Below are 19,492 nucleotides of genomic sequence, written 5' to 3'. Positions count from 1 at the left end.
GACTGTTTCAGTCACTGAGACGTAAGTATTTAGTGTGCCACGGAGAAGCATACTGTAGACTGGAAATCAGCAGGGGGAAAAATGAAATTGATGGTCGATTGGGAACAAAGAACAAAATACTTTTTCCTTTTCCGTATCTAAATAACACCAATTTTGACAGCGATGAGTATTTGGGTAAGCCGTAGGGTTGGACCTGCACTTACGGTTTAGCCAATGACATGTCCTCTTCGCTGACGTTATGACTGACAGCCGTGCTCCACTGTTAGCAATAAAGAGCTTGGTCCCAGACGTGATTGACGTCAACGCTTATCCAATCATATGTTAACTACAGTTACCGACTATCCTATTGAAGTGAACCATTTCCTACAGGGGCGGTAACGTGCCTTAGCGGCTTTTGGGCGGTCCAGCCAGTTTTGTTTCAGAGTTTAGTTGCTAATGTGGCAGTGTAAAGGCAGGGAGGGGCAAGCCGGTGTTTGTTTTTATTAACAAAAAATATTATTACAGTCTGTTTGACGTATTCTAAGAAGAGGACGCGAAAAAGTCTTAAAACAGCGCGGAGTCGGATTACTGGTCTTCATTTGGGAGGACAGAGGAGCATGGAGCGATAAAAATGTTGGAATGACGCTCTAAGAGGATTCTTTAAAATATTTATTTATTTATTTTTTCTTTATCATTTTCATATTGGGATTACTTAATTTACCGTGGGGAAGCTATTGTTTTCGGAGACTGTAAGGATGGACCAGGCGAGTATCCTGAGGAAGTTCATTCAAGGGGTTCACGCCATGCGAACGGGGGACCAGAGGGGAGAGGATAACTTCGGCAGTGACTTCATGGTGAGACTAAGAGAGGAGACCTCCTGTTTCTTACACTCAGCTGTCTTTAACAGTCGTCTGTGGTTCCCGGCTGGTCTCTCAGCTCGAGAAATATTACCGTTCTGGTTGTATATAGTCTTTAAGTCTTTTTCAGCCTTCGTCGTTTCTTAAAATAACGTTCCCCACTAAGCTGTCTGTGAGACGAGGGTACACAGTGGCTCCTACTCCCCATTCCAGGCTGATCTGCGGCCTAGTTACGTCCAAGCTCAAAGGAGAAGCTGTTAAAGAGACCATCATTAAGTTTTGCTGGTCCCTTGTTTGTGTTCTGGTGTCGCAAACTGCATGCTGCAACATTGTATCCAAATGTTTTCATCACCAAAATGGTTTAGCCACCGTTGCAACAATAACGAGATTGCTACATTAGGCAGCTCGATTAAAACAGAGTTGATGTTGCCTTGTAGCAAGGAAGCTATCATTTGGCGAAACCATGTCGATGTTTCTCCCCCCGTTTCCTTGTCTATACTGTCTGTCAAACTGTGGCAGTATACAAGAATATGTCAGGCGTTTGACGCTGACATAGCTTTTTAGGACACATTAGTAAATTCGAAATGTGAAAGCTAGAAGATTCAGTCACCTAGCCTGCGAGATCATTGCTGTGTCTACAGTCCACGTTCATCCATCACTTCTTTGCATTTTTTTTAAAAAATCCACTTTACACCAGTTTACTTGTGTAGAAAACATTTTCATTTGGTTCTTGACATTTTAACATTCTCTCAGTTACAAGCGTGGCTAACTTTTTCCATACACAATTGGGTAAGCAGTATCGGGTCTCTGTGCGCTTGGGCAGCGTCATTGTCTTTGTCCAGGCATTTCCCAAAATTTTAAACCTATCGTAGTTACTGTTAAATAATGAATAGATACAAGTTTAAAATTACGTTCGATATTATTCCAAATTCCCTTATAATTAAGCAAGCAGAATTCATGATTCCTCTCGGACGGAGGGGTATAGTGAAATAGGGAGTTCACGGATGTTGCGCAAGGAACAGGGGCGTTGGAACCACCTCGAGTCAGGACATTGTAGAGGAAGTAGAGGAAGTGTGAGTCCTTGTCCAGCACTGTGTTAGTATCATGTCAAAAAGACCAAAACTATCGACGCAAACAAATGTCTCATTTTTGCAGCACGGTCTCAGCCAATTTTCTTTAACAATGATTATCAACGTGGTATTACATTCAACTTCAGTTACGTGACGAGCATATACTAACAAAAGTTAAAATCCCCATATGCTCAAATGGCCAGACTGATTCTTGGTGTTACGGTAGCATTGCGCGCTTGTCCGCGGAAGGACGAACTCCTGTACATGCATGAAGACAGGGCGCAAAAAATCATCATTCGAGACGGTTTAGACAAGCCTAAGGCTTTGAGCAGTGTGGCACAGGCTACGTTTAATGTTTATATAAACTGTCCTGACATCTTAACAAATGTGGCAGCTTTGGTGAACTGACATCTACACAAAGGAGAACTCCGGAGGCATCAGCAATGTGGTATTGCGTTGTTCTGTTTGTATGAACGTTGACTCCTCTTCAGTTTAGAACTAGCTTTGACGTTTGGGTTGTAATACAGAGAGCAGTGCAATGCTATCCACTTTCAGATAAATCCTATAGGAAGTAATTTAATGGTAGGTAATGTACAAGTGATGACATGTTAGTAATAATAAGGTATTTTGTCAAATATGTAAAAGAGTGATACCATCTTTGGTGTACAGTGAAGAATTCTTTGAAAAGGATTGCTTGTGTGAAGGGGGTTGGGTGTTACTTATACCCAGGCACTGTGGGGGTACTGGACAAATCCCACAAAGTAGGGTTCACACACTTTGGCCTGCTCCCCTGCTGGTCGACATATCACAATGAAGCTGACAGGAAGTGGGGCAATTGAAGTTGGACTGGTATGGATTTGGTGAGGGGGGGGGGGGTAATTGTCCTTCTGAGGACCTTTGGAGATTTACTGAATAACAGATCACTCTCCCTGTAGTTCATGCTTGCTGTTTCTCTCCCAGATGGAGGGATCAATCCCTGGCCTGCCTGTGATACTGTTCTGGTAGTGCTTTCTTACTGAGTGAATTGCTAATACAGTGTGACTTAATCTGGCTTGATTCAGGGTTTCTGTTTGAGAACATTTCGCATGCCAACTGGGCCCGGACATGCCAGCTATTTTGATGAGACTCTTTTTGCCCCTTTCTCCACAGAATTAACTGAACAATGTGCAAGACTTGAGTAATTTAGAGGACTTGGCATGATGCTCCTGGTGCAAAATGGTGGCTGTGTGGGGGGTGGGGGGTGTACATGGGTGGATGTATGTGGGCCAAACACACAGGCCTTGAGTTTGTTATTCAGGAGGAGCTCCTGCATTTCCAAACTCGCACAATTGCACAAGCTCCCTGACCTCACTTTCCTCTCATGTCCCTTTCTTCTCTTACCAGCCACTGTTAGCCACACAGTACACGCATATACACTCTATTTAAACCATCTTCCACAATGTTGGGAACATGGGAAGTTTTGTAACTTCCAGAAGTAACATACAGCCACATTTTCCATGTTCTCCAGCCCATCTTTTGCTCTTGGCAATGTTCTTCTTTCTCTCTCTGTCCTCTGCAGCCTGGCATGTTTGCCTGGTGGGCTGTAAGAGATGAGGGGATGGTAGCAGGAAGCAGTGTTTCAGTCTTTTGAAGTGGCTAGTGGGTAATCAGCTTGTGGAAGAAGACGGAGGGCTTCGTATCCCTGAACGTTTTGGCTGATCCCCCCCCTTGCATGTCTGAGACCCGTCTAGACCGCTGTGTGTCTGGTGGAATGGTGATAAGGCTAGTAAAGCTAGCCAGTCCCACACTGCCCTACAGGAGACCTCTGCTACACTCTCAGTCTTTTTCTCCCCAAAACAGAAAATCAGATCAGAGGCTACAGTTTTTTAAGTGTGTGTGTGTGTGTGTTCTATTGTTGGTAGTCAATTGAATATCCTTTTATTGGGCAGTACTGTTAAAGTAGCCATTTCATTTGAATAGGGTAGTGGTGAATTAAATGGGATTGGTTTGAATTTAATCAAGTATTGAATTTCTTAACAGCAGAGTAGCAATTCTGAGTGTCCTATAAAACTCCATAGTACCATACAATAATGAATCACCCATTATGTGGAAAAGCCAGATGTCATGGCCTTTTTCTGTAACACTGTTAAACCATCATGTGTAATAATGTATCGTCAGAGCTTGTTCTATTATTGCGTATGACCTTCTCCATGTGAGACTCAAATCTTCATAGTGCTTGTTGGTGTTGACTGAGTGGTGAAGAATGGATTTTTTTTTCTTTTTTTTACATTTTTGAAGAGTGGGAGTAAGTGATTCAGTGCCTGTACACTGCTCAGTGTTTGAAGAGTGAACGTTAAGTGTCTGTTGCTGTTCAGCAAGAGGGTAATGTTTGGGGGGGGGGAGGTGACCAATTATTCTGTAAGGTTGTTCTCTGCTCTCTTGTAAAGAAGAGGAGCAATGTGTCGTTTCTCTAGAGAGAGAGAGACAGAGAGAGACAGAGAGAAAGGGGAGATCCTGTATCTCATAAAAAAAAAATAAATAGACGGAGTGTGTGTGACTCACAGCACAGCTGGTCTTGTTAGGTCACCACAGGGGGTCACCTATACAATCCTGGCTTCCCTGTACAGTTAGTCAGTAATGAATATACATGCCTCTTTGCCCATATCACAGCACCTTACGTTCTTTGTTTAAAAAAAGATTCAACTGAGACTACCGGAAACCCGCTGAAAGAGGCGCTCTTGGTCAACCCCGTAGTTTGATCATCTAACATGATAAAGAGTTGTGTGGTAACACACACACACACACACACACACACACACACTGCTGCTCTCTGCACAAAGTGAAACGGCCATGCTTCTGTGGGGATCTGTATTGTCCTTTTTCTACACAGTCTGAATTACTTATTGCTATGGCCAGTCCCTTGTTTTGTACTCTTTGTAAGATGAACATGGAACTTGGACTTAACAGATTACCATATACATATAGAGTAATAGCGAGAGAGGAAATGTGTAGCCCAGAATAGATTTAGAGCGATAGAAGATGGAGAGTGATGTTACCATTGTAGGTTTACAGTTATGCAACTGTGGGTCCTCTAGAATTAACTTTTTATTTCATGGTATACCAGATGTTTACAATGCCTACATAGTGTTGGAATCTCATACAGCCTAGCACTTTGTCACTTTACTGAAGTTTCTTTACTGAAGCATCTCGTGGTGGTACATTTATTATGTTCTGACTTAAATTGAAAGTTCTAATATGCACATAAAAGAATGAATAAATGCTCAAGCCATATCTGCTTTCATCTTCATTGTGATTCTCTTAAAAAAAAACAAAACAAAAAAAACAAAAAAAAAACGCACAAAACCACACTACTGCGACGAGACCTCATGCTTTTGTGCCTAAAGTCATCACACATGCATGCACATACATGTTATCAATTCACACAGAAGGTGATGGACGGTGTCTGTGGCAGTCCATGATAGTTAGATGTTACTCAGTCATTCAGTGTTAGTAATGTTCAGCACTTGCACAGTCTTTCTTATGCAGACACACACACACACACACACACACACACACTCACTCACTCACTCACTCACTCACTCACTCACTCACTCACACTCTCTCTCTCTCTCTCTCTCTCTCTCTCTCTCTCTTTCTCTCTACTTAGACTCACTATAGCCCAGCCGCCCAGAATAACATTTTTATGCCTTGATTCTGAAATTGTGTCAGAGCTAAGCGAGGTATTTCCGCTGTGCAGGCGATTAGATTGATTGTTTTTTCTGTTTGTGTGTGTTGGTGGAGCTTTAAGGGGATCAAAGCTAGCCTGAGTAAATCTAGAACATTCTCAGTACCAGTGCAAGCAGTACAGATAATAACCTACAGGAGATGATGTCATCAATTGCTGTTTATTTGTATATTTGTAAAGTGAGATGTTTCCCCCTGTGAGTGTAATTAAATGTAAACCATTTGAGTGTTAGTGTGTGTGTTTGTGGCTAGCTTGCAGTGGTATCTTGGCTTAAATTGTGTGCGTATTTTTCTGTGTGTGTGTTTTTGTAAGCCATACAGTTGAGATTTGACAGATGCTCACCAGTGCTCCTCCCTCCTCTGTGTGCCATGCCAGATGAGGGGGGGATTATGGGTGGGAAAGTTGAAGTGGTCACAGGCTCACATGCTCTGCCTCTACCAGTATACTCTAGCATGCTTGTCCTCTTCTCCACGACCCTACACTACTCTCTCACTTCCTGAATCACACAACCAGTACTCAAGAAGGAAAGAGTACACACCAAATGATTTCAGATCAATGTTTTCTCAGTCATCACCAGTCTAAAGAAGAGATGTATGGAATAACATAATGATGTTTGTTAATTGATCCACTCTTGTATAAATATGTCGATGAAGTTCACTGGACTCTGTGGGCAGCCCTATTCTCTCTCTCTCTCTCTCTCTCTCTCTCTCTCTCTCTCTCACACACACACACACACAGACACAGACACACACACACACACACACACACACTTACAGTGGTTGGGCCAGTGTCTCATGCCAGGCTAATGAGAGAAGGGGATAAAGGGCTGTGACTCTCACATCCTGTGTTTGGTCTAAAAAATCACTGGCTGAGAAAACGAGTGTGGACACTCATCCCTCCTTCCTGTGCTCATACCTCCTACTCAGAGCCCAATGCCAGAGCTGTGGCTCCTGTTTCCTCCCTGACCGCTCCCAGGCTGACCAACGAATACATACTGCCGTGTGTGTGTGTGTGTGTGTGAGAAAGAGAGACAAGGAGACCTTTTTCTATTTCATTTTCTTCACACACACAAATTCAAACTGGGTACTGTAAACTCATAGCTTCAAATTATGGAACAAATTCTCTCTTTAGACACGCAATAATTTTGGAGAATTTTATCCCTCTCTTTGCCTATATTTAGAAGCTCTCTAAGAGAATTGACGTATATTTTAAGACCCTCTTTTGTTCTGCGTTTTTCCTCAATTCCTCTCTATCCCTGGATATTTTTCTTTGTCTGCACACACACACACACACACACAAAAAGCGCTGCATTACATACCCATGGTAGATCTCAGTGTTCATATCTATAACCAGTTTCTTACGTTATACACAAATACAAACGGCTGTACGCTCCACCCGTACGTTTTTTCGCATAAGCATTTATAAACACTTATAAATGTTTTCACACATCACTTTTCTACATTTGTCAGTGTCTCACTGATTAACATTGGCCAAAAACTGTCAGAGGTCTGTCTTGCTGTTGAGGTCTGTACATGGCCCAGATCTAGGCCACCACATCATCAAAAGCCATGATGGCGTAAAGCTTTCGACAAATCTCCAGGAGGTTTGGGGTCAGACAGAACAGTGGCCTGGACAAGCTCACGTATATTCTTCATGACCAGTGCTTTATATTCTCTGTCTGAGGAAACAAGATGACTGGTTTTTCTCTCATAGTTCATCAGTCATTTCTTGGTGTCACTGGAGTTTGCTCCCCAGAGCCTGCTGAAACACATGGGCTGCTACTGACTGCATATGTGTGTGTGCGTGCGTGTGTGTGTGTGTGTGTGTGTGTGTGTGTGAGAGAGAGAGAGCGAGAGGGAGAGAGAGAGAGATGAGAGTGAGAAAATGCTGTGTCAACTGTAACAGTAGAGAATGGGTATTAGTTTCTTCAGTGTAGTACACTTCATATACATTGGGGAGTGGGATCAAGGTGCATGGGGGATTATGTGTTTGACTGTCTTGGGTCTCTTGGTGGTTTTCTGAGCATGGGTCTGCTTGGCTTAAATTCTGCCACAGGAAGCTAGTGGTGGAGAGGAACAGAGCAGCAGGTCCGAGGTCTGTATTCACCTCCCTTCTTGCCTCACCCCAGGTGTTTCCTGCAGTGTACATTCACTCACAGACAAAAAATACTCCTGTGGCATAGATATCCCTGCCAGGTACACCCCCTCTCTCTGTCTCTCTCTCTCTCTCTCTGTACACCCCCCCCCCCCCCCCCCCGCCCACACACACACACACACACACACACACACACACACACACACACACACACACATAAACGCACGTACGTGTAGTCACACACGTACACATTCACAGCATCTAGGTTTCCTTAGATTCTAATCGCTTTCGAAGGGACCTCATCCTCCACAGACAGGGCTGGTCGTGTCTGTAACCTGCATATGGACAGCAGCTGTTACTACCTGTGTTAACTGCTATGTCATCATGCTGTCACTGTGCTAATGAAGAGCTGTGTGTTCCTGCAGTGTCCTTCTCTGCTGTAGAGTAGCCATATGGAGAGGAGCTCATCATTTACTCATGAACATTTTCAACTTCCTCTAATTATACCCAGTTTTACAGTAGACTTTACAGAGGAACAGGAGGATGCTTGGAAAACAGCAGTTGGGTTTCTTTGAAAGGCTGTGCTTCGTATAACTTGTTGCACTTCAGTTACCGAGGGAAAATGTCTCAAACAGGTCTGAGTCACTCTCCAGCCTTTTTGTCATGTAGGTGCGCTCCTGCTCAGCATTTCATCAAGAACACTATGACAGTCAGAGAAACCAGTGATAAGTGTGTAATATCACAGCTATTTCTCTCTTTCCATCTCTCTCTCTCTCTCTCACACACACACACACACAAACACACACTCACATACATACTTAATTATAGATTAATGGTGATCTTCTGGACCATTCAGGCTAAAATGTGAGCAGAATCACTGATTTACAGAAACACTCATCATATAGTGCATCATAGTGCCTCTTACAAGAGCTGAGACCTTTTGTTGGACCCTGGGAAATTTGTTCAGTTTAATTGCATTTCCTTAAAGGTATTTTTGGAAGGTTTTGAATGTCTGAAATTTTGAAATCCTTCATATCACTCTCTTTGCTCCTGGTGATGATTAGGTGGCTTAAGCCCTTTGCTTTAGTTTGAAACCTAAAAAATGCATTCTAAAAAGATTGCAGATTCAAAACTCTGCCATCCCTGCCTGTGCTGAGTGACTGATAGGCATCAGTAGATGACCAGCTGGAAGACGGCCTAATGAGACAGAGGATCTACCAGTGGCTGACTCATTCATCCGCCTCACGGGGGGCACAGCCCCTTACTCACCCGGCCTGGGGTGGAGCAGGAGAACGGCAGCAGGGGCAAAAAGGGGGCGCAGCTCTTCCCGTGTGCTGTCTGTGCTACAGATGTTTTCCAGAGGATTGGTGGATCATTACCGTTTCAGGGTCTATATCAAGACAGGATCTCTGCTACTCCATTGGCCGTGGTCGCCTCAGAGGCTAACAAGAAAGGTTTATGGCTGGTTTAATGTCCTTTGAACTCTTATTGTGTATTTCACAGCACTTGCACACATTCAAGATTGTGGAACAGAAGAATATGTCTTTGTTCCTAGGATGTGGGTGTATGGGGGTTTTGTGTGCATGTACAGGCCAGTGGGAGTTGGATGGGGGACAGATTGAGTAGCATTTACTCGTTGTTCTCATTAACCTGTCTGCGTGGGTGACGTCCAACGCTTCCTGAAACTTTATCTCAGCATGCGAGACAGAAGGAAAGAGAGTGAGTGTGTGACGGAGGAAGAGAGAGAGAATATGCAAGGGCGTAAAGAGAGCATGGTTTTAAAATATACTGTATAGTCCTTTCCCTGTCCTCTCTCTCTGTTTGTTATCCTCTCACCTATGTACATAACACTGTAAATTCTCCCTGTATATCTGTTGGTATGAGGATAGACAACTCTCGCTTTTCATTTTCCCTGAGGGTCTGCATGAGCGGTATTTGTCGTGGAAGTTTTTGTCAGCATGTGTTTGTGTAAAGAGCTGAGCCTGGGCCTAGTGTGAATATCCAAGGAATCTACACGTCCTCCGTGGGCATCACAGGGACAGCTGAGTGAGGTACAGACAAAGTGCTGGGCTTTATATTCATATCAGATTGACGCTGGTCTCTTGTGTGGAGGCCTTCAGACGAACACTTTGCCCGGTTGAGTTGTGTCTCATGCTAGGCCAACCATATATATAACCATGCGTCTGTGAAATAGCCAATAGGACTTTAGGATTTGTTTATGAGTCCATAATTAGCCCTTGGGTTTGCAGTATGGTACATATCTTGAACTGTCCTCAGTAACAATGTGTGTTGAGGTGTTCTATAATTGTATGTGTGTGTGTGTGTGTGTGTGTGTGGTGAACATGGGCCTACTCTTGAGTGGGTGACCCAGGGGGGCGGTACCGCCACCATCAGCAGACCACACATCCTGACCACAACGGAGTTTCCACAGAAACCTAGCGTAGCTCCACCTCTGCTCCTTGCTAAGAGCCCCGAGCAATCAGAGGGGAGGGCTGGGGGAGGAGCATACACTACCTACAAAAGCCACATTTCCTGTGAATAATTCAGGAAAAGGGAAAACAAGTGCTTACTTATTCAGTCAAGAGAAAAGTAGGTTAGGCCACATGTTCCAGAGACGCTACACCTCGGCAAAAAAACACTCTCCTATTTTTCAGGGAAAATAGAGAGTGGAAAATGTAAAGCAAGAGAGTGAGACAGAGAGAGGTCCAGCATTGCTGTGGAGAGGAATTGGTCCCAGACTGTCAGTTTATGCTTAACTGGAATATGCCTGGAGTAATTCCTCTCCTTTGAGAGGAATTGAGAGTGGAAGAGAATTGGACCCAGTCCAAGAGAGAGAAAATGTGGATTATATTCAGTGTATTCATCTTCTCTTGTCATTGTAGATGGAAAGAGAGAAATAGAAGCTGCACAGCTGACCCAAAGCTTTTGTATTGATCCATTTTAACAGACCAATAATACTAATCGTTGATGATTTACCAACAGCCCAAAGCTTTAAACATGCAGCCTCTGCTGCCAGATCAAATACCTCCGGAACCACAAGCTCGTAACCTTCTAACAGCAAAAAACACACACAGACATGTGACCACCGTGCACTTTTTGGTGGTGGCAGTTAGGCATGGTCTAAACTTTGAAAGATTTGATTTGATCTGATTTGATTTGATTTGGCTTGTGTCTGCACAGCTGCTCTATCATCCCTTACTCGTCCTCACCCTCTCATTCCTCCCCAGGGCCTGTTGATTGATGTGTGTGCAGTGCCATTATGGTGGGCTAAAGAGTGTTTTCACCCCTGCCTTCACTCTGGTTCAGCTCAGCTGGCTCCTCTGCTTACAGAGGGATTACAGCATCAGTCCACCACAGCATCTGCTGCATGCTGCACAAGGCCACTTTCTTCAAGTTGTGTGGATTAATGTGGACTGGGGTTTTCATGTGGTTCAGAACATAGCTCAAAATGGCCCTTTGTTAGTATTATGATCTCTCATGTATGAATGTAAGCACAGGTGTAGTACAATTCACTGCTATGTCCTCTCTTTAACCATGATAGACACTTTTTTTTTTAAATTTCAGTTTTTATTTCAGACATAGCTTCATTGTCTAAGTGTTTTTCTTCACTCGAGGCAAAGATATCTCACCATACATTGTAACCTACATTTTTTGAAGGTGTTATTTCCTCTTTGTTGACTGAGTTAGGGTGGAAAAGGCAGCAGAGATATCTTAGGTTTCAGTGCTGCTGTGGAGTTGGGCGAATGTGTTTTCCCTGCGTACTCTCCCCGTGGTTGGAGGTGGCGGAGGCTCTATACATTGTGCGTCTGTGTGGGTGTGAGTGACGTAGGACTCAGACATTGGTGGGCTCTGATTCTTCTGAGAGGGGTGTGTTAGCCTGTGATGTGGTTGCTTAAATATGAGGCTGCCGCCTTAGCCCAGTGTAGGGGTAGGTGAGGGGGTGGGAAGAGAATGGGAGCACTGGGCCAATTTCTCTATAGGCTGCCTGCTGGGCATGGCTGGGGGGTGTGGGTGGGGGGTCTTTTAACGCCCCGGTCATTGTTTCACCCCTGTGCTGGCAGAGGGGGAAGTATTATAGTCATAGTATGCACTTTCAGGAAGTGCTGCCCTGTTGGTTGACTCAACTACGCTTGCACACAAACACGACAACTTCCTGTGTCGCACAGGCAACAAGCCACAGCAGCGTAGACAGGACAGAAAGAGAATAGATGTTAACTGGTTTGCTACAGAGCAGTCACAGACTGACACTGTATTGGTAACAAAGTGTCCATTAACTGTGTTATTGACAACGCCCTTACAACGTTGCCACATAATCATACAGACATACATATGCCAACAGAGCACAGGCCTTTTCTTTCCCTGTCCGTTTCCTGCTTTTCTTCTTGCTGCCTTATCCAGGCTGTTATTCTGTGTTTGTCCATTGTGAAAGAGCAATCTTTATGTACCTCAGAAGAGAGAGCCATCTCCCGACCACTGCCAGGGAAAGAAACATTTCATTATGTTGTTTGTTTGTTTGCATATGTCTTTCATACGACTAAGAGGATGCAGAATCTTTTTAGGACGTCCCTGAAGCGTCTTAAAGACCGGTTTTTGAAAGAGTGCCTGTGTGGTTGATTTTGCAGTCAAACAGGCAGGCTGGAGTAACTGTCTGGTTTCATCTGAAATGTAATACAGCACTGTTTTGGACAAGGCGACCGAAAGAATGCCCCCCTCACAATCCAACAGCTGGAGGCTTAAATCAGATGAAATTCTTGGCAAAAGGAGAGGCATACTCAGATGGCTCGAAGCAGATCTTATGTTAAGAGGCTTTTTAAGAGGACAAATCATTCTCGACACTAATGGCTAGTAGTATTTCCTGCCATAGAGTCAGGTAGCTGGAGAACTAAGCAAACCTCTACTGTTGAATAGCCCTGTTCAGGTGTCTTCATGGTCTTGTGTTTTGTTATTGAGAGTATAGGAGTCTTTTTTTTTTTTTTTGGTAGCCTCTTTCCACTCAAATTTGATGCAGTTTTGGTGACCTTGGTGGAGTGGCTCTGTCACCCCTTCAAGCTGTTATGTATCCCCTAAACGTATATGGTGATCAACTTTATTATCTAGGCAAGTGGACTTAGCATCAGTATCAACTGATGACTGATAGTTCAGATCAACCAGAGGGGAGTTTCATCACCACACACACATCTACATACATAGTCAGACTCTGATGCTAGAACACAGCATACAATATACAGTTGTTTTTTCCCCCCATTCACAGATCTTCCTCATTCACACACAGTAGGTTTTTAGTAAGTAAATTTCCATTAAGATCATAGGTTAATTTCCAGTACATTTACACATGTGTATGTGCTAATAAGAGAGTAAAGGAGACAGCAGCACATTAGCATGTTAACAGGTAGCCTAGTGACGCCTTATAAAGTACAAGCAAGACCTTGTGTGCAGCTCAGCAAGAATTTGAATTTTTCTTTTTTTTTTTTTTTGCGCACACCCACTCGTCATACATTGCTGCGTGTGTGTGTGTGTGTGTGTGTGTGTGTTTGTGCGTGTGCGCATGCGTTTTGTGTTTGTGTCTTAGGCTGTTTCTGCCCTGACCCCGCTGGTCTGCTGCTGCACTGAGTTTTGTGTGCTGATGAAAATTTAATTCACATGAGACCAGAATAGCTGTAATGCAATTACTGTATGCCTGAGAGAGTCTTGATCTCCAGAAAGAACAGAAGCCTGGGGCGAAAGGCTTTTACACAGCTTTGTCTGGAAAAGACATTAGCATCCCTGTACTGCCTTCCATAGCCCAAATAAATCTCCTCAAACACTTACACACTTCAGTGTGATCATACAGACTGTCAGAACTCTAAAGAGAGAAGAGTTTCAGAAAATATGTCAGAAGACTGAAAAATACTGTACTCATGAGTCATGATACGCTTGAAAACAATCATATATTCCTTTAATAAATTATCATTATAAATATGGATAGAAATACACTTGGCCTGTGGGTGTATCAGACAGTTTCAACACACTACCCATTGGTATTCAGATCTGCATTACCACTAATTATGAAGGTGACTACTAAACTCTGAGGGTATGTATTCAACACATCTGTGTTCAGAGATTCTTTCAATATTTCTTTAGAGACCTGACTCTGTTCTCTGCTGGACTCTATTCTTAATGTTCTGTCTTTAACATCTATATGGTAGCACTGTAGCAAAATAGTATTGTTAGGTAGTCTTCCTCAGTGTTTCGAATGTGACAGCCTTCTCTTTTACAAAAGAGAGAAAAGGCAGAACTCTCACATAAGCCCTTGGAAACCACAACGCCCACGATGAGAAGTAGAGACAGAAAAGATAAAACCCTCAGTATGGTATGTTGTGTGAATTCACTCTTCTCTTAAACTAAGAAAAGTTGCAGGTGAATTGTATTTCGGCTCTGTTACAAACAGCAACTGTCAGCATTATGCTTTTCCCCTCGGATGTTTAGCATTCGATGTTAGGGAAAATCTAGCACCTAATTATACAAAGCGATCCCTATGAGATTTTTCTAGTGGGGTTTTTTTGTCACTCTGTCTACTGAAAGTGATTAGGTTTAAACATGCCCATATTAATTTAGAGAGAATAGAACTAAAGTCCTAATTAGGCACTATAGCGTATCCACGCCATGTAGAAGTTCTCCCCATCCCCACTGCTAATATACCCAAGTAGGATCTCATTACACTAGAAGTGTCCCTGAAGATTTTACAAGCTTCTGAGACTCCAGCAGAACGCCTCAGCGATGCTGTAATTAAGTCTGAAGAGAGGGAGTTGGAGTGGAGCAGTGGAGAGGGCCACGCTCACCCTGCCAAGCCAAGCAGAGTGGGGCAAATGTCTGAGAGAGACTGAAGGCATGACAGGCATGTGTGCAGAGCTGACTGGGGAGAGAGGTGCTGTGGTAGAAACTAGGTAGCTCCCACTTGGGACCACACTCATGAGAACCCCTGTTGTGAGTTGTGGGTTTCAGAGGTATTAGAGCATAGAGTCCCTGCAATGAGCAATGTTTTTTTTTTAAATGTTAGGAAAGGTTGTTGTGCTTTTCTGTGGGTAGCCAGTTCTCGCAAAACTGAAGGAAGTCTGACCCTGGTGCTTTGAGATAAGATGTTGGGGAGTAGATCCTGGTCTTAGCTCAGAACTAATTCAGTGTTGTTGGGAGACCAATGATAAGTCTCTGAGTTAAAATGTGGATGAGATGGGTTCAGGAGCAGGTTTTGTAGTGATGGTCCCTGAGAGATAAGTGATATCCTCTCTGGAACCAGCGTCCCTTCAACGTGCCTCATTTTCAATCTGAAACATCCCCCTCCCCACTAACACGCTTTTTTTTTCACAGTTTTTGATCACTATTGATCTGCTCTGTCAAACCCCTTTTCATGACCTTTTTTTCTCCTGTTTTCTTCCCATCTGCAGAGATTACGCAGATTGTCAACCAAATACCGAACAGAAAAAATCTACCCCACCAACGTCGGCGAGAAAGAGGAAAATGTGAAAAAGAACAGATACAAAGACATACTGCCATGTAAGTAATCCTCCCATTTGCCCAGCATTGTGCCCGTGTAGTCCCTCCAGCAGGCAGCTGGGCTTTGGCTGTGGTGGACTGAATTTCTCCACTAAGCATTATTGACATGCAGAGCAGGCCGGAAAGGCACTTATTGTGGTAGATAGCACAGCTTGTTACTGCTGCCTCCAACGCCATCTGTTTCTGCAGCCTCTGTCCCTTCCCATGTCCTATTTCTGTTCACTCTTTGATTAATGCTCAGCTAAATACTCGGGATCTGGGTTAAAGTAAAGTTATGTAAATAGGGATTTATATTAAAAGCTTTTTTCATCTTTTTCAGTTGACCACAGTCGGGTTAAAGTGACGTTAAAAACCTCCAATCAAGACACTGATTACATCAATGCGAATTTCATCAAGGTACACTTCAGATGAACTTCTTGTATCTTAAGAAAATTTCTCATCAACAAAAAGTAATGTCACATCATAGAATGTGAGAGTGTGAAGAGTGCGTATGTGTTTGTGTTTTCGTATGCAGTTAGAAGTGGAAGGTATACTGAGGTAAATGTTATATAAAATGTTTGCACATTTAAATGTGCACTCATCCCATAGTTACAGTAATCTGACTTGCACTGATCTGAATGAATATATATTCTGAGAAAGCTAAAAGACAGCTGCAGTAGTCCTAACCTCTCAGAGTCAACATCTGAAATAAACTCCTCCGTCAGGCCGTAGTGTATTGTATAATTAGTCTTGGATAAACGCAGCATTAGCTACACAAGGTAGTCTAATACACAGTCATAGTGTACATCTGCTAAGAGATTTACACCATGACTCTTTGACTCTTCAAGTCAGAAAATATAGATTGTAACAGTAGCTGAAAGGTGACCTGAATATTCTCAGCACTTTCCACCAGTCTTTGTGTCTCCTCTCTTGCTAGTGTGCTAATGGTGTGGTAATAGACGCAACATATTATTCATGTCAAGCAAAGCATTACCTGTCCTTCCTCTCTGTGATTTTTTTTCTAATTCATATATTATCCAGTGTAAAGTGATCTCTCCTAATGTGGTTACTTCCACGGAGAGTGTCGTTTTCGCTTTGTTATTAGCCAATCTGCAGTGGAGCGGGAAGACAACCACCTTGTCCCAATTAGTCTCTGTCACATCTGCTGAGAGGCTCCGTGACAGACAGGCATTTGTCTAATGGACTGTGACCATTAACAACTTACTGCACTGTAGCCACATTTCTTCCTGCTCATGCTTGTTCTGGGTGGTCTGACAACCAAAAGGCTCTATCAGTATTATCTACATTATATATGTATAGTGTAGGGATTTTATAAGAATAGTTGTCATTGCCAACGTTGCAGAAAATCAAGGTTCAGGAAGGTATTGCACCTGCAGATTTGAACTGTAATATCAGCTCTTAGCTCACTTTTTTATTCAGTTTCTTCATTTATACATGTCTCTGGATTTTCTTAGGTTTATGTATGTGGTCAGATAAAAACAGTTTTTTTCTTCCTGGCGATACAGCCTTTGTTTATAAGGCTATCCAAACATATCTGCATGTATGCATGGTTGTATTTCTGCGTACTCACTCTGTGTGACATACAGGGAATGGATGGACCTGAAACCTACATTGCCACACAGGGTCCACTGCCCAACACTGTCATAGATTTCTGGAGGATGATCTGGGAGTACAATGTTGCTGTAAGTGATCTTACCTATAGCACTGTGTGAGTGCAAAGCCAACAGAAATTTTCACACTCATCTTGGTGAAAGCCGCCTGTCCGTGCTGTCCTTCCCACATAACCAGAGCATTTGTATCTATTTGCATGTTAAACTAGAAGCATCCTCAGATAAATGTACTAATTTTCTTATGACACTGTTTCAACAAGACTTACTGTATCCAGGATGACAGTTAGATCAGCGCAAACAGTGTGTGTATAAAAGAAGCTTTCAGAATTACTGCTGTTTCCTCACTGGTTGCTAATTTGCAAGTTTGACCAATAATCTATATTTTCCTCTCTCTTTTGCAGGTTATTGTAATGGCTTGCCGAGAATTTGAGATGGGGAGGGTAAGAGAAAACAACAGAGATCATTTATACAACAAAGCACCGTTTTTTACAGCACACAGTTTCGTTCTGTTACTGTGCAGTTACTGATTGTAAATATTGCACTCCCTCGTCGCTAATGTGTATTTGTTACTGAAGATGGTGCTTTCACATTTCTTTATTTTGAATAGTCAGAAACTACAGTGATTGTTGTGGGTTTGTTTGTATAGTACTATATAAAGTTTTCACATGTGTATATAATTGTTCAGCACCGTGAGTGTCAATGATGTTACATCTTACCCTGACCACCACCTGCCTTTTTGAAACTGGATGAAAGGTTGTGCGTGTGTTTGTGCATGCGTGTGCGTGCGTGCGTGTGTGTGTGTGTGCGACAGAGAGATGAGACCTGATCACTGCTCTGGCTGCTCAGTGACTTTCACACACTTTAGTGTGGAAAGTGTGGTCTCCCTCTCTTTCTAGTCATCAGCTTTGTTTGATGAGGCCTTTGATCTTTTTTCACACTCATGTCAGTCACAGTGAAAATAGTGACTGATAGCTGTCACCGTGAAAACAGACAGTAGAATATTTGTGTCTCTCCATGGAAATCTAATGAAGAGTTGTCCTCTCTCTTCCAGAAAAAATGTGAGAGGTACTTTCCCCTGTTTGGGGATGATCCCATGACCTTTGGTCCCTTCCGGATCTCCTGTGTAAGTGACTGCTTCCTACCTCTTTAGTAAGCCAAAATAAATTCTATTTTTGGCCTGCCACCAAAGATCCTGATGCCATCAGAGGTTAAGCTAATGCACTGTCAGAGACCCTGTGTGTGGCAGTTTACTCGTTTGGTAGTACTAGCTCATAATTTTTTTTTGTCTGGTCATCAAACATGTTTAAAATAACACCACTCATTACCATAAAATACCATTTAATTCAGTAAGGGGCATCTATCTTTAAAGTCTACAGGACCACCAAACGTTTTGCCCAACTCCACAATAAAAAACAAACACACACACACACACCCCTTTTGAGCTTGTAAAAGTTCTAAGCAAAATCTGAGTGGGAAAATAAAGTGTGTGTGGTATAGCAGGTTGTTGAAATACATCATTGGTTCATAAGAACTGAGGAATAATTGTAGTACAGTGCAATCTGACTCAAAATGCTCATCTCAGATTGGACAGCTACCAACAAATGGTGCCCTATAACCTTTCCCAAGCAGTTGTGTCTGTATTACTGTCTCAAGCCTTATTCAACAAAACATCTGCCATTCACTGGAAAGACAAATAAAATCTTTTTGATTTGTGAAGACACGGTTAAGTCATTAATCTGCCATTATCCATTATGTGTATTGAGTGCTTTGAAGGTTGATAAGGGAATGTGATAATGTGATGAGTGAACCCATGAGACGTCTCATTTCATAATCACCGTCGTTCAGTGAGACACACGCTCAGTCTCAGAGGTCACACATTCCCTTTTCGTAGATTTCATTCTGCCACCCCCCCCCCCCCCCCCAGCCCTTTTCTACTGCACATTTTCTAAATGAGTCAGCCTGTATATTTGGAAATGCACTCAAACAGTGTGTTGTGAATCAAACAAATTCCTTACTAATTGTTTCATCTACTGCACAGCTATTACATTTCTACAAAATACTTTCTCTGTACTGATCAACAAAAAACTCTTATGTTTTCAGTGGGTATGATGCTCTTAAAGGCAACTGTGATTTTAATCATTTAACATACATAATTTTTTTTTCAGGAATCAGAACAAGCTAGAACTGACTACTTTATCCGTTCTCTGACAGCAGAGTATGAGAATGTAAGTGTGCACATCCTTTGGCCCACTAATGTTGTGTCATGTAGGAAGCCAGAGTGGTTAACCTTTGAACACGTTTTCTTTCTTTCTCTCTTTCTTCCTCCTCCTCTTTTAGGAGACACGACGAATAACACAGTTCCATTATATAAACTGGCCTGACCATGATGTTCCTTCTTCCTTTGACTCCATATTGGACATGATAGCCCTAATGAGAGAGTACCAGGAGCACAGTGACGTACCCATCTGTATACACTGCAGGTAAATCCTGCTCCATATACATGTAAAAAAAAAAAAAAGTCTCGCGTGAAAATTCAAGCCTGTGTCGTTTGTGTGGCTCGCAGATGACTCAAGCGAATGGCAGTAACCTTGATGACCTGCTCATAACAGATCTTGTTTTCTTTTGATC

General features: G+C 42.8%; 1 protein-coding gene across 2 annotated transcripts in view; it reads left to right on the top strand.

Annotated features, from left to right (window-relative positions):
- Positions 1-462: 462 nt before the first annotated feature.
- The window catches only part of ptpn12 (protein tyrosine phosphatase non-receptor type 12), a 31,204-nt gene continuing 12,174 nt past the window's right edge, over positions 463-19,492 (top strand). For both annotated transcript variants that reach the window (XM_030783672.1, XM_030783665.1), the window contains exons 1-8: positions 463-833; positions 15,146-15,254; positions 15,574-15,650; positions 16,841-16,936; positions 17,266-17,304; positions 17,916-17,987; positions 19,030-19,089; positions 19,202-19,344. In XM_030783672.1, the coding sequence (XP_030639532.1) occupies positions 735-833; positions 15,146-15,254; positions 15,574-15,650; positions 16,841-16,936; positions 17,266-17,304; positions 17,916-17,987; positions 19,030-19,089; positions 19,202-19,344 (695 nt within the window). In that variant the 5' untranslated portion in view covers positions 463-734. The remainder of the gene's footprint in view (positions 834-15,145; positions 15,255-15,573; positions 15,651-16,840; positions 16,937-17,265; positions 17,305-17,915; positions 17,988-19,029; positions 19,090-19,201; positions 19,345-19,492) is intronic.

This window comes from Chanos chanos, chromosome 1, assembly GCF_902362185.1.
Source record: "Chanos chanos chromosome 1, fChaCha1.1, whole genome shotgun sequence".
NCBI lineage: Eukaryota > Metazoa > Chordata > Actinopteri > Gonorynchiformes > Chanidae > Chanos > Chanos chanos.
This window is presented reverse-complemented; position numbering and strand designations above follow the sequence as displayed.